The sequence below is a fragment of the Sphaerodactylus townsendi genome, linkage group LG07 (assembly GCF_021028975.2).
Source record: "Sphaerodactylus townsendi isolate TG3544 linkage group LG07, MPM_Stown_v2.3, whole genome shotgun sequence".
In the NCBI taxonomy this organism is placed as follows: Eukaryota; Metazoa; Chordata; class Lepidosauria; order Squamata; family Sphaerodactylidae; genus Sphaerodactylus; species Sphaerodactylus townsendi.
Window position 1 is genome coordinate 98292927 of NC_059431.1, and position 13133 is coordinate 98306059.

The following is a 13133-nucleotide window of genomic DNA, read 5'->3' on the forward strand; positions in this document are numbered from 1 at the left end:
TTCACACATCCTCACTTTTACCAAACACTTAAAAACTCTGAGCTGAAAGTGTGAACCACCTCCACTGAAAATTATTATTTGGATTGGCACTGGACCATTTGAAAAGGTGAAGCCACCTCTTTCTACAATGGCTCGTTAACACATACTGGTCAGTGAGTGCTGAGTACGTATGTGGGAAAAGACTCTTCAAACAGGCCTTGAACGAATACCCTTTTGGAAAGACCACTAGATGTTGGCATCATACCACACAAAACTGGGGCCCACAACAGCACAGATTGTACTGAATGCTATCTCCAGTCTACCTTCCCAGCTTCTCAAGAAACCACTATGAAAGAATACACTGAGGATTGAGATCTCATCACTTGTCCAGAATAGGGCAAGAATCCCATGGAAACCAGGAGCTAGCCCCAAGGAATCTTATCATCAATTTAAAAAACTTACCTGCATGGGAATAGCCATAGGAAGTTCCCAATATTTCCTTTGCAGCAGACATTCCTTCGGGTACATCTGAATGATGACAGAACAATCTTACATTCATCAACAGGTCCAAGCAAGTGCACAATACAGGTCTGTAGATTTCTCAGTATCGGAGAATCACCATGGTTAGATGACTGCAACCATCCAGAAGTTTCAGAGCAAAGTGAACACAAAAGGTCAACGGAAGTTTAGGATGGGGACGCTTCACTGCACTGCCTGCTTCAGCAAACTTCTACAGAGAGTTCTTGCAAATGCACAACTCCAACCCATGACTGGTGTTAAGGATCAGTTCAGCCAGACTGTAGATCTGTGCCCAGTCTAATGTGTAGCCTTCAGCACGCCCTGCTCCCTTTAACCTGTACATAAAAAGGAGAAGGGGGGAAATTCTCAAGGTTTACAAGGGTTATACTGAATATGCATTACATTATCTCCCCTCTGCCCTGAACAAAAACAACTCTAAACAAAAGTATGTAGAACTAAGCCAAAAATGCATGCTTGTCACAAGAACCACTGTCTTGCTGAAACAGACCACAGTTCAGCATTCTGGGTTTTATGGTAGCCAGATGGATGTCCTAGGCTATTTACGCACTTGGGTCTTCTTTGCATGGAGCATGGATTTGATTTTGGTTACATGTTCATTACCCCCTCTGCAGCATTCGCCTCGCCTTCAGATCAGAGAATCCCCACAGTGTACAAAAGCTCTGAAAATGTGACTTTTTCTCTCCCTTTACAGGGAAAGTGGAGCTATTTTAAAGCATCTAGCCTTCTTAGGATTTTCTCACTTCTCCTTGCCTTCCCCTCCCCACACCAAAGCAATTTCTCCCACACTCTGGGCCACCATTTAGCAAACTAGCGCTAGACCAAAGAAAACCGGGGGAGGGGGTGTTAGGCAACCTCCCCAAATTGAGGTTGCATGAAAACAATGAGGAAGTTGGGGTGTGTGTGCAAAATGGTGGATCAGCTCGGCTAGAGACACTTCACAGGAGGAGAATTCCTGTGCAAACAAAAAAACCTAGCAAAAACCCACTACAAGACAAACAGTCACAGGGTAAACGGCGTATGCATAAATGGCCCCAGAGCAATGCCATATAAGGGCATGATGGTGATGCTCTACTTGTATTCAGCCTCTGTTTATGTCTATTGTGGCTAATACAGTTCTATAAATTTTGGTGAAAGCTGTAAAAGAACAAAAGAAAATCAGGAGAGCTCTGTGACTTTATATATATTAGGCCAAGCTTGCAATGAAGTCTTTCCTTAATGGCTCAATATCCTAAAAAATTTCTAGACAGTGTTAGGTTAGAACAGTCCTTTTTCTTCAGTGATAGAAGATACTTATTTGATTTTCATCACATCTTCTTATGCAGAAGAATCCCTAGTTCATTTGGAGCTGCTTTAATTACTTCCAGTGTATGAACCATTGATTCCCATTACGTCATCCAGACTCTTTCATCCAGACTCAATCCCCCAACTGCTGATAACCAGACAGAACTTTTCTTTTGTTACTGAGTGCTGGAATGGGTCAGATCTAGTGACTGGGGAAAATGACAACATCAACACTAAGTTCAATTTAAAGAAACGAGGTATTTCACGGAAATGAATAAGTACTTCCTATATATAGGTAGATTGAAAAAACTACATATACTTTTGAGGCTATTTGCAAGCTATTTGTTCAGTGTTCTAAGGCAAACGTTACAAGGGAACACCGTGCATTGTTCATTTAGTGATTCTACATCACAGTTCAGGTTATTACAGCCGTGGTTCCTTTATGTACACATTCTCAGTTAATCTTTTTTTCTGAGGCATTCTACTAAGATATGTATGAGGACACAATATGAGCCGTCCTAAGCAAAGCTGCACCTTTTAAGTCTCCTGAAGTAAATGTGTTTAGAAGGGCACAACTCTGCTTAGAATACCAATGTATGTTGGCTATGACATGCGTGAAACTTTTGAACTAGTGGTCATTTGGGGTCATGCCACGCTGTCACTGTTTGCCCAGAACAGCTGTTGCAGACAGATTCCAAAGCATTTGCGATTACGTTGGGCACAGATGTTTTGTCACAAAAAGTACAAGCATACATTTGTAGCCCTTAGAGAGACAACCTACCTTGAAGTGTCTTTAAAAGAGAAGAACCTTCAGGAAATGCTGCCAATCCAGAAACATTTAGCTTCAGTGCTGGACAGCACAAGACCACCAGTGCAAACATTCTCTACTCACAAGAGGACATATTGATTTCACTGTACCTTTAGTTCCCAAGCTGCGATGTCCAGGCCCCCTGAAACAAATCAGAATCATCTCTGGGCTGCGTGTCTCCAAAAAGGCTTAGCAAGGGGTTATTTGATTAAGGGGTATTGGGGTGTCTTTATATAGGGGCAGAAACAGGCGATTTCCGGAGGTCACTTGGAGCAAGGGCTGATCACTGTTGGTGTGGGTGGATATACCAAAGCCACGTTCACTCTCTCATTTCCATTCTTGGGGCAGATGATCTCAGTCACTCCCTCTGGCCTGGGCTGACTCAGCAGTTCTCCTGGGAGAAACAGGTTAAAGGTTGGTCAGATTGGAGAGACAGTGACACATCCTTAAATTCACAAGATAAGACGGTTTCCTCAAAGACAGGAGACAGCTGCAACTCAAGTCTCCATCATGCATTTGGAGAGACATAACATTATGCCGAGTCTGTTACTCAACACAATTCTCATTTGTACAAACTCAACAGCTAAAGGATTATAAACCGCCCTTGACAAAAGCAAACATCTGTCACAGCATCCCCCCTCCTCCTACATCATCACAGACAGGCTCTAGAGATCTTTATCAAGATTAACATGTACGCTCCCAGAGTCTAATAAGGAAAAGGGCAGAGAAGGCGAGCCTTTGTAATTAGGATTCAGGGGCCAATGCAGCTGGAGATTTATCCTAGTGGCCTTTCAACAAAGGCCCCCATAAATGATTTGAACTATAGCTACCATTAAGGGCACTGGCAGGAGCCGTCTAGATACACGGCAGTATTTATTAGCTTAAACCAAATGGGGAAGGTGGGGGAGGAGAGGCCCCTTTGCGGGGTCACCTCATCTCACCCTCTCCTATGGCGTAATGCTCTAAATACAGGCAATGCTCCATTAAAACCTGCCACAGAAGGAAAGGTCCCCCTTGCCCAGCCAATTTTATTTTCAGCCTAGATCCCAGATTATAAATCCTTGCCTCAAGACACTTAAATTTCATTAGTGTGGGAAGATCAGAGGGGAGGGAGGGATGCACAATCCCATGCCATGAAATGCATTTGGTGACCTTGCATCAGGCACCACCACACTGTTTCCCCAAGTATACAGGACTTGTTTGAGGATAATAGTGAGAATGAGGTGGGAGAAAAGGACCACAAAGCACTGCTGTGAGTTTTGTGGAGGAAGAATGGGATAAGAAATCTAATAAAGTAAGTTTGATGTGGGCAACTGCAGTGCGATAACACGCACGCACACACACTCTGTAGTTTCAATTAGGGAAGCAGGCTTTGCTAAAGGGCCATGCTCAGAAGGAGGATGTCTTGTCAAAGATTTTCATGGGGCTGTGTGATCATGGCACACTACCAGACCATGGCCCCACAACCCAGGAAACCCACAATAACCAACAGAAGAAGTTTCTCCAAAGTTTGGCCATGTCCATAACTGCTCTCTCCTTTGCAGCACCCATTTCAGAGGTGTGAAGATACTTCCCAAACATCAGTCTTAAATATATTCTCCATCTATAGGTTGCCCTTGCACATCAGCTTCCAAATTCTGTGTCCAACTTGTCCTCTGACAACTGCTGTTGTGCCATTTTTGATTCTCCAAAACATGCAGAAGCCAACTCTTGGAGCAGAGAACCCATCACAATCAGAATGGGACTAACAATGGGGTGCAGCTCTTGTGCCCACTTTGTGGACTTTCCAGAGACATCCACCTTGCCATTCTTAGAACCAGGATACAGGATCTTGGAAGTGATGCAACCAGGCTTGTTTCACATCCTTAAAGGTAATGGTAAAGGTAGTCTCTTGTGTAAGCACCGGATCATTACCGACTCCTTTTCCCAGTTGTCTACGTTTCACCCCCAGCAAGCTGGGTACTCATTTTACCGACCTTGGAAGGCTGAGACACCTTGAGCTGGCTATCTGGAAATTCCTCAGCCAGGATCCAACTCACGGCATGAGCAGACCTTAGACTGCAGTACTGCAGGCGTCCACTCTGCACCATGGGGCTCCTTACCCATCCCTACCCATTCCAGATTTCTCCTTGTTTTCTTTAGACTGTGCAGCAAGTCACAGGCATGGATGCTAAATGTTAGTGTATTGCGGTAGTTGTTTAAAACATGCCTCTCATCTTTTGCAACATTCACCCTTCATTTCAACTTTGTGCCATTTGCAGATATGAGAATCACATCATCATTTATGGATTAAAGGAGACGCTGACCAGTTGAGAAGCCTGAACAGATCCTCACGAAGCATTGCACGATATTCCTCGCAAACTCTCCGTACACTATGATCCTGGGAACAGCTTTCCACATAGTTGCTGGCAACTTTTGATAAGGCTGCATACTCCACATTCCTCCCGCTGTAAGGATGTCGGTTTCCTCAAATGGAAAACGCTTAAGGTGCAAAAATTATCCCCCTGTGAAAAGGGTCGATGAAAATCTAGTGGCAAGAATGCAAGAGAAACGCACCTTTTGGATAAACCACAAGCAGCCACTTTCTACCATCATTAAAAATTGACCGTCTAGGAGGCTGTTATCCCAGGGCGGCTTCTCTCTCACGCTTGCTTTATCCGGTACAGAGCCTCAGGCTGCTCACTGCTTGCTCATTCTGCACTCAGATCAAAAAAATTTTCAGGCAGCTAATACTTTGAGATCAGTTCCCGGGGGGGGGGGGGCTGCTTTGGAGGATGGACTCTGGCATTGTCCCCAACTGAAGCCCTACCCTTTCTCAAACCCTCCCTCCCTAGGCTCTACCTCTAAACTCTCCCGGTATTTCCCAACCCAAGAGTTGGTAACAGATTTACAAATCTAAATCCAGGTTGCTCCTGGCTCCTCCTCCTCACCCTAAAACAACGGGGAGAAAGAGGACAGGAGAAACCAGCCACTCTCTGTCTTTTACTGAATGGCTAGGCCTTTTGCAACCTGTCTGTGTTTAGACAGTACATTCCTTCAGAGGCATGTCATGCATATGATGGGAAACTCTCCCCCCTCTTGACGGCAAAGCCTTGTACGAAAATAAGGACAAGAGACAAGAAAGCTTTCCCAGGAAATGTTTTGTTCTAAAACAAACAGGAGGAGCTGACTGAAACAAGAAAAAATTTAACTGCAGTGTTCCTTTTCAACCACTGTGTGTCACCTTAGGAGCCTCCAGGCAAGAGAAGTGACTCAACTATAAATACGCAAACTGGGAAAGAGCTATAGATCCATGGCTGGCCTCTTGGCCTGGATCACAGATGCCCATTCAGCACTTGGTCCCTGTTGCACCAACAGAAAACTTCCAAACATAAATGAGTCGCAGATCAATAGCCAGAAATAGATCTTTCACATCACTGCAGAGGCAATAGTTTTTCCAGTGACCGTCACTGTACTGCACATGCAAAGGGAAGGAACTGCAATTACGGCGGCAGGCCCATTTCCTCCTTGCATTGATCAGAACATCTGCTTTGTGGTTCTTGTGCACAGCTTCAAGTAAAATGATTTTTACATTACTTTCTTTCCTTTCTGAATGGGGTACAAAATTCACAGCTGGAATCTGCCTAGACAGAAGCACCCTAAAGCAGACGTTCCCACCAATGCATGGAGGTCAGGCACAGGGAGGTTGTGAGGGTGTTACCATGGGCATAATTTCTCTTTTACATGTAATTTTTTAAACAAAAGGCTTACATTTAAGAATGTACAGTTCAATGAATACAGGTTTGCATTCAGTGGGAAATGTTGGGGGTGATTTCCACTGAATACTCCCTTTATGTTATTCTCAGAGGCCCCCTTTCCTCCACAGAAGTAGTATTTCAGGGGGAATTTGGGGATGCAGCAGGAGGGAGAAACATGAGGAACTCCTGCACTGCTGACAAAAAATCCCTCCACCTGCCAGGGGAGGGCAGGAGGGCCAGGATCTTTACAGTGGTGACCCCAGCTGTAAAACTCCCCTTCTCAGAGAAGCTTATTATTGCTTTCCCTTGCTTGTTAGAGATGACAGGAAACATTTTTGTTTCAAATAAGCTTTTAAATATACTCAGAGCATATTTTAAGCTGTGATGCTTAATTGCTTCCATTATTCATCCATTTTATGAGTATTGTTGAAGCTACAAAGGTTTTATGGGTCAGGTTTTTTTTTTAAGGGTAAGTTTAAATAAACTTTTTATAGAAGCTGGCACAGTCTTTAAGATCTTCTCTTTTGAGAAGCTGCCATGAAAGCAATACTATTCTGACACACTCATTTCACACTGCCTATAGATAACACCTACAGCATGGAGATCTTTTGGCTCTCAACTATGCTGGCTACTATTAGATACAAGACAAGAGGTGGGATACATTCTCCAACTTTTCTGAAAAAATTCGGTTTATCTAGGAAGCCAACCAAAGGTGTGTCTGTGAGAAAAATACTGTCAGGCAAGTTTCTCCAAAAGACACCATGACTAGCATCCTCTAAAACTTCCTCACCATTCAATGTTGCCACAGGTTTGAGCTGTGCCATGTGCTGCTCCTAGGATCCACCCCAGAATCCTCCAAATTAAGGGAAACACTCAAGGGGTTTCATATCATGAGTTCTTTGGCAGGTAAGTCAGTATGGAAAGCATTCCCTGAAGCTCAAATTTTTGTAATAAAAAAGCCACTACAATAATTGACAAATTGCATTAAAATGTGGATCTCGGGGATATTGGCTACACAATCATACAAAATGCATGCTTCCAGGGGGTGGCGAGGGTGGGCAGTAATGTTCACAGGAAGCAAAACAGAGCAGTTTAACCCCCATTCTGCTTTTATGAATTTGGATAAACTAGATTGGTATAATACTTGGTTATAAATATTTTATTACATTGGCTACTTAATTCATTTCATGTTTCTTAAAGCAGAACAGTGCAGCAAATCTTTATGAGCTGGCTTCAGATTAAAGCCACAGATTTCTCTTATTGATATTTAAAACTTTGTAGAAGGATGCAGCAAAAAACTTTGATCCTGAATGCTTTTTCTCCCCGATTTCTACTCAAAATTGAAAGGAAACAAGATCCCCCACTTCCGCCACCCCCCCCCCGCCATAAACATCTGAAAGCAGCTCGAAAGGATGACGTCTGCCTATGATGTGTGCATTCATCCCACCTTCCTTTCCAGTAAACACAATGGGCAGGGTTTTTTAATCACTTCAATGCAAGTGTTGACTGAAACTGACTGTGGAGTAAGACTAATGTATGTACCCATTGTGGGAAGAAGCAACATTTTGGCCAAACCACTCTCAACTCTCTCAAAATGATTATCTGTCTCCAGTCGGCAACATCCAAGCAAAAAGTCAATACTATTTCCCATAATGGAATCCATTGTCTATGCAAGCAACACTGAATGGTGAGCAACATAGGGGTCAAGCCTGCTTATATATATATATGGGTAATACGACCTGATATATATATCCCATACCCCTTTCTATTCCAAACCTATTCCTATTTATATCTTAGGAACTCTGTGTGTGTTTATTGCATTAAATCAAGTGCTTGTAAACCTCTTATCCCTACAATCAAGATTGTCAAATTTGCATTATATTCCTCTCTGTGGATTTTCCTTCAAGAGCTGATCTTTGTATACATTGGTATTAAAGATTCCCTACGCAGCCTCTTGTAATATTAATAAGCAATCTGCTCTGAGCTAATTTTCCCCACATTATTGAGATTGCGTCTCCATCCTGGTTAACAGTGGGGTTACTATAAGTCAGCTGTAAACTGACGCCAAAAACCCCACAGTTAATAGGAAGGAGAGACATTCACTACTTAGTGCAGGCACTCATTGTTTAATACCACCAACCTATTCTGGCCCTGCCATAGGAGGAGACTCAAACGATTGATTTGTAAAGTGAGAGGGGATGAATCTGACATCCATGCTGCCCAGTAAGCCCTTTGCTCACATCCTTCCAACTGGGCCATGAAATCTGACAGAACTATACCCAGTTTATTATGACAGAAGATTCCCAAAATTCCAGTTAATACCTGCATAGCTTTATTGTTTGTAGCTTTTAAATTCTGGTGATGGGAGACTGTTTTGGGATTCTCCTATAAATTTTATTTTACTATATTTATATGTCACCCTTTTCTTTGTGGGCTCAAGGCAGCTTCCAACATTTAAAATACAAGCAAAGCATAAAACTTTGAATAATAACAATTAAAATCCAGATGGGAAATAAAATCAGATTCCATTAAAATAACACAGTTAAATAACTCAGCCAATAAAAATAGTAGAGGGGAAGAGGGAGGCCATTCAGATGGTAGAACCGTAGTTGCCTCAATCATAAGCCTGGTGGAACAGCTCTGTCTCACAGCCCCTGCCGAATTTCATCAGGGCCCAAAGTCTCACTAGACCTAGTGTTACACAAGGTAGAGGCTAGGATTGGGAAAGGGCAGCCAGACAACTTTCAGCCCAGGGGCCACAAGTAGATTGTTATTTGCGGATCTCAGTATCTGTCAGGGGACATTAAAAGCGGCAGAGAGGCCCAGGGAACATGCAAAGACATCTAAACGCAGTTTTGCTGCTGAAGCTAAGCAGGCCTGATCCATTAACTTGTCTGGATGAGATACCACCCAGATCAATATGCCCAGTACTCTGAGCCATTCAAAGGGAACAGCAGGGCAGACATGAATAAATAGAGGACATGCAAAAACAAAGCAATGCCCCACAATGGATTAGGAACCCCTCAAAAGTGGGATTCTCACTTGAATATGCAACTTAATCAGGTGTTTTATTTCTGCCTTTATGATAAGACATGGAACAATAATTTTATATGCTGCTGATGCTTCCACAGATGGGCTCAAGGAAGCCACAGCCAGAAGAAGAAGAAGAAGAAGACGGTATTAAAGAGGAGCAGACGAGACGAATGAAAAATAAAAAAAACCCTGCAATATTAGAGTATGTGAGGCATCGAAACAAATATTACAATCTCTCAGTAATGAGATGCATCACTGGCTTGGATACTGTGCTAACCCCCTCCCTACTAGCAAAAGTAATGAAAATGGGGGGGGGGGGGAGAGTCTAAACATGACAGTAAAATGATTGGAAACACAGAGGTTTAAGAGAGATTTAAAAAGATTAGGTCTGTTTACATTGGAAGAATGCTCAGTAGCAAGAGTTCCTGAAATGACACTAAATGGAACAAAACTGAGCGCTGGCACATTATATTTTCCCAAAGCACAATGCGCATGTGGCTGTGGAGAATCTTAGCATCATGCTGCTGTAAAAAAACAACAACAATATTCCTTATGAACCTAATTCAGAGAAAAGTCTCCCATGTCCATCCACCGAGTCATTTATCCCAGTGGTCTTCAACCTCTCCAGACTCTGGACTCACTCCCATTCCCAACGGTAATGCTTCTTTCTTTCATTTAGAACACCTTACCTCCCTGGGTTTAAGGTAGTGCACAATGTAGCAACTATCTTGCAAAGACAATAACCCAATGCAAAAAACCAACCCTAAAACACATTAAAATATTAACCAGTGATACGCATTGGCTTGAGTGCCACATGTAGATTTTGACATGTTATCCATGGCTCTTCCCCAATGTGGCACCCACCCGATGTTTCATGAAATGGAACAAGGTTATTATTACCCATTAATGGTTGTGGGTGGTATACCCTGTCTCAGATAAACATGTTAGTACGGTCAGTTGAAGTGTAGCAGTTGAGAAAATGGTATGCTCCCTCATGAAAATACAATCCAGAACAAATATGAGAATTATCATTCATTTTTACACACTGTCTTTGTCAAAACCATTATTTTGTGTGTTACTGAACATGGTATTTTGATACAAGAGCATTTATAGTTCATTGAACAACTATAATCAAACTTCCAAACGGATGGGGGTAGAAGGGCTAGATAGGCAGTATGACCCAGGAAAAGCATTCTGCAACAAAGAAGGTCCAGCACGTTGAGTTCTGTAGTAGAAGAATATACAATCTACAAACACCTTTTTGTAAGACAGAGTATAGTTGGTTCCCACTTTTTAACACCTGCTGCAATATGGCTAGGGGCTGTGGTTTCAGTGGCAGAGTATCTGCTTTGGATGCAGAAGGTTTCAAGTGCAACCCCCTCTATCTCCAGTTTAAAGGATCAGGCAACAGGTGGTGTGAAAGACCTCTATCTAAGCTACCGCCAGTCTAACTAAACACTACTGACCTTGATGAACCAATGGTGTGATTGTGTATAAGGCAATTTTGTGTTTTGCTGAATATAGGAGCTAGCCTTGGGTTTTGTTGTAAACAGTACTGACTTCCTGTTCAGGAAGGTATTTGAATGCTTAAAATGCACTTTACAAATGATTCATATTGGTAATCTGACTCTTCATAATTCTGTTACTATTATCTGTATCTTTACTAGATTTCTGACGCTGTCCGTTAGAGACAAGGTGAGCAGCAGCCATTTTAAAATACAGGTTCTCTCATATACAACATCCTTATTCCTGTGCTACTAAAAGGCTGGCTAAAATTAAAAAGCTTTACATCATTTCCAGAAAATGGCAAGACCAGACTTTGGCTAACTTCCAGAGAAAGGGAGTCAAAAGCTACATTGCAGTTGCTAAGAACCCTGATGTACTCTCAATAATTTTTGCTGAATCCATCAAGGGCACCTTCCTGGAAGGAGCCCTCGGCAGGCTGAAGCGGTCACAGCAGTAAAGATGGGAGGAGACAAGTTTCTTCTGTATGTTGGGTCAGAGCTTTGTATTGCCGCTATCCTAGGCATTGCATTGCAGTCAATGTCCACACCAATGTTTTGCATCCTCACAGGAGCGTCATACCAGAGCGACAGAGTGCAACAATGTGCATACCAAAATATAAAGATAGAGACAGTCCCCTGTGGAAGCACCAGGCCCATGGGGTGATGTCACATCACGATGTTTACCAGGCAGACTGTGTTTACAGGGTGGTTTGCCATGGCTTTCCCCAGTCACCTGCATTTTATCCTCATCAAGCTGGGTACTTGTTTTACCAGCCTCAGAAGAATGGAAGGCTGAGTCAACATTGAGCTGGATACCTGAAACTGACTTCCGTGAGGATTGAACTCAGGTTGGGAGAACAGCTTTGACAACAGCACTGCAATTTACCAGTCTGCGTCACGGGGCTCTTCCCACCAAGATATGATATAAATAATAAACTGGACCAAAGAGGAATGATACTGAATGAGCAAACTTCCCATTTCTCCTAACAGGTATAAACAGAACCCAAACCACTTCCACATAGTTTTGCAAACAGCCATCAATCACCTTGCACAAAAATATTCCTCTAGACATTTGTAGTTTCTAGTATTACAAGTTAGGACACCAAACCAGGAAATCTAGGATGCCAACCTGTCGCTCAAATCAATGACTGGTTATTTCACACATGAAGCAAGCAATCAGTTCACCCTCACCACTCCCAGATCGCCTCTCTGAGATGTTTTGTGGAGGAAAGCAAGGAAGAGATGCTCCGCAGAAAGAGAAAACTGGTTTAAAATTCATTCAATTACATGTGTATTGAATTGATGGTAACAATAACTGAATTAATGATGTCATGCACTGCACAATTGCAGCAGAACAGAAACTGAATCAAAAGCTGTTTCAAGATGACAATCAGCCTCTGACTGCTTTTCCTTCAAATAGCCCAAACATCTGAAAAGCACCTTTTACACAATATGTCTGATCTTGAAAAGGCAGTAATTGTGCACCTATGTCACAGCAGTTAAACCTGATGACAGGTCCACAGATATAAAGGAGGCACTTAATTGGAATCATACAAGGTATCCCTAGAAGTCAACCGCTCAATTTTAATTCCCCAGGTGAACTTGGTATATCCTTGTGCAATCAGTATTTCTACCTCCCCTATCTTCCCTAAATATCCTCACTCACCAATTCTGTCAAGTACTAAAGCCTTACTTTTCAACAAAGCAAACATCAAGAGGCAGAAGCCCTGTGGTGCTAGCTCCAATTTTAAATTACTTGTGATCTATCACCATATTTTATTAATTCCCATTTAGAAAACAGATCTCAGTTTAATAACAAAATATCAAGTAACCCATTACAGTTTTTAATGAATCTGAAATATGCTTAACAGAGCAACCATTACGAATTACCCTTTAAGTCTTCTAGAACTCTCTTCACCAATTCTGGATCTGCCCTGGTAGGATCGTAAGCATTTCTTTTAAATGAAATAACGAGGAGTTAACAAGTAAACAGTAAAACCTTGAGGCTTATTAGCAAGCATTTTGTCAACTTCTGTGTAAATTAGAAAAGGATGGCCACATCGTGCTCCACCGTGAGGAGAGAACACATTTCACTGTGAGGAGTGAACATATTTCACTGGTGGGAATGGAAAGTGCCATCAAATCACAACCAAATCACAATCGATCCCTCACACGCTAGTCCTTTTAAAAGGACCTCCCTGTTCTCTCAATTAGTTTGCACAACAGTGGGGCCCTAAGGCATCGATACAT

The 13133-nt window shown here is 42.5% G+C and overlaps 1 protein-coding gene across 1 annotated transcript in view; it reads right to left on the reverse strand.

The window, feature by feature from the left end:
- Positions 1–13133, reverse strand: part of MFHAS1 (multifunctional ROCO family signaling regulator 1) — a 40914-nt gene that overhangs the window by 4318 nt on the left and 23463 nt on the right. Inside the window, exons 2-3 of the mRNA XM_048504670.1 lie at positions 2719–3002; positions 442–833 (exon numbers count right to left, since the gene is read on the reverse strand). Of these exons, the coding sequence (XP_048360627.1) occupies positions 2872–3002 (131 nt within the window). The 3' untranslated portion in view covers positions 442–833; positions 2719–2871. The remainder of the gene's footprint in view (positions 1–441; positions 834–2718; positions 3003–13133) is intronic.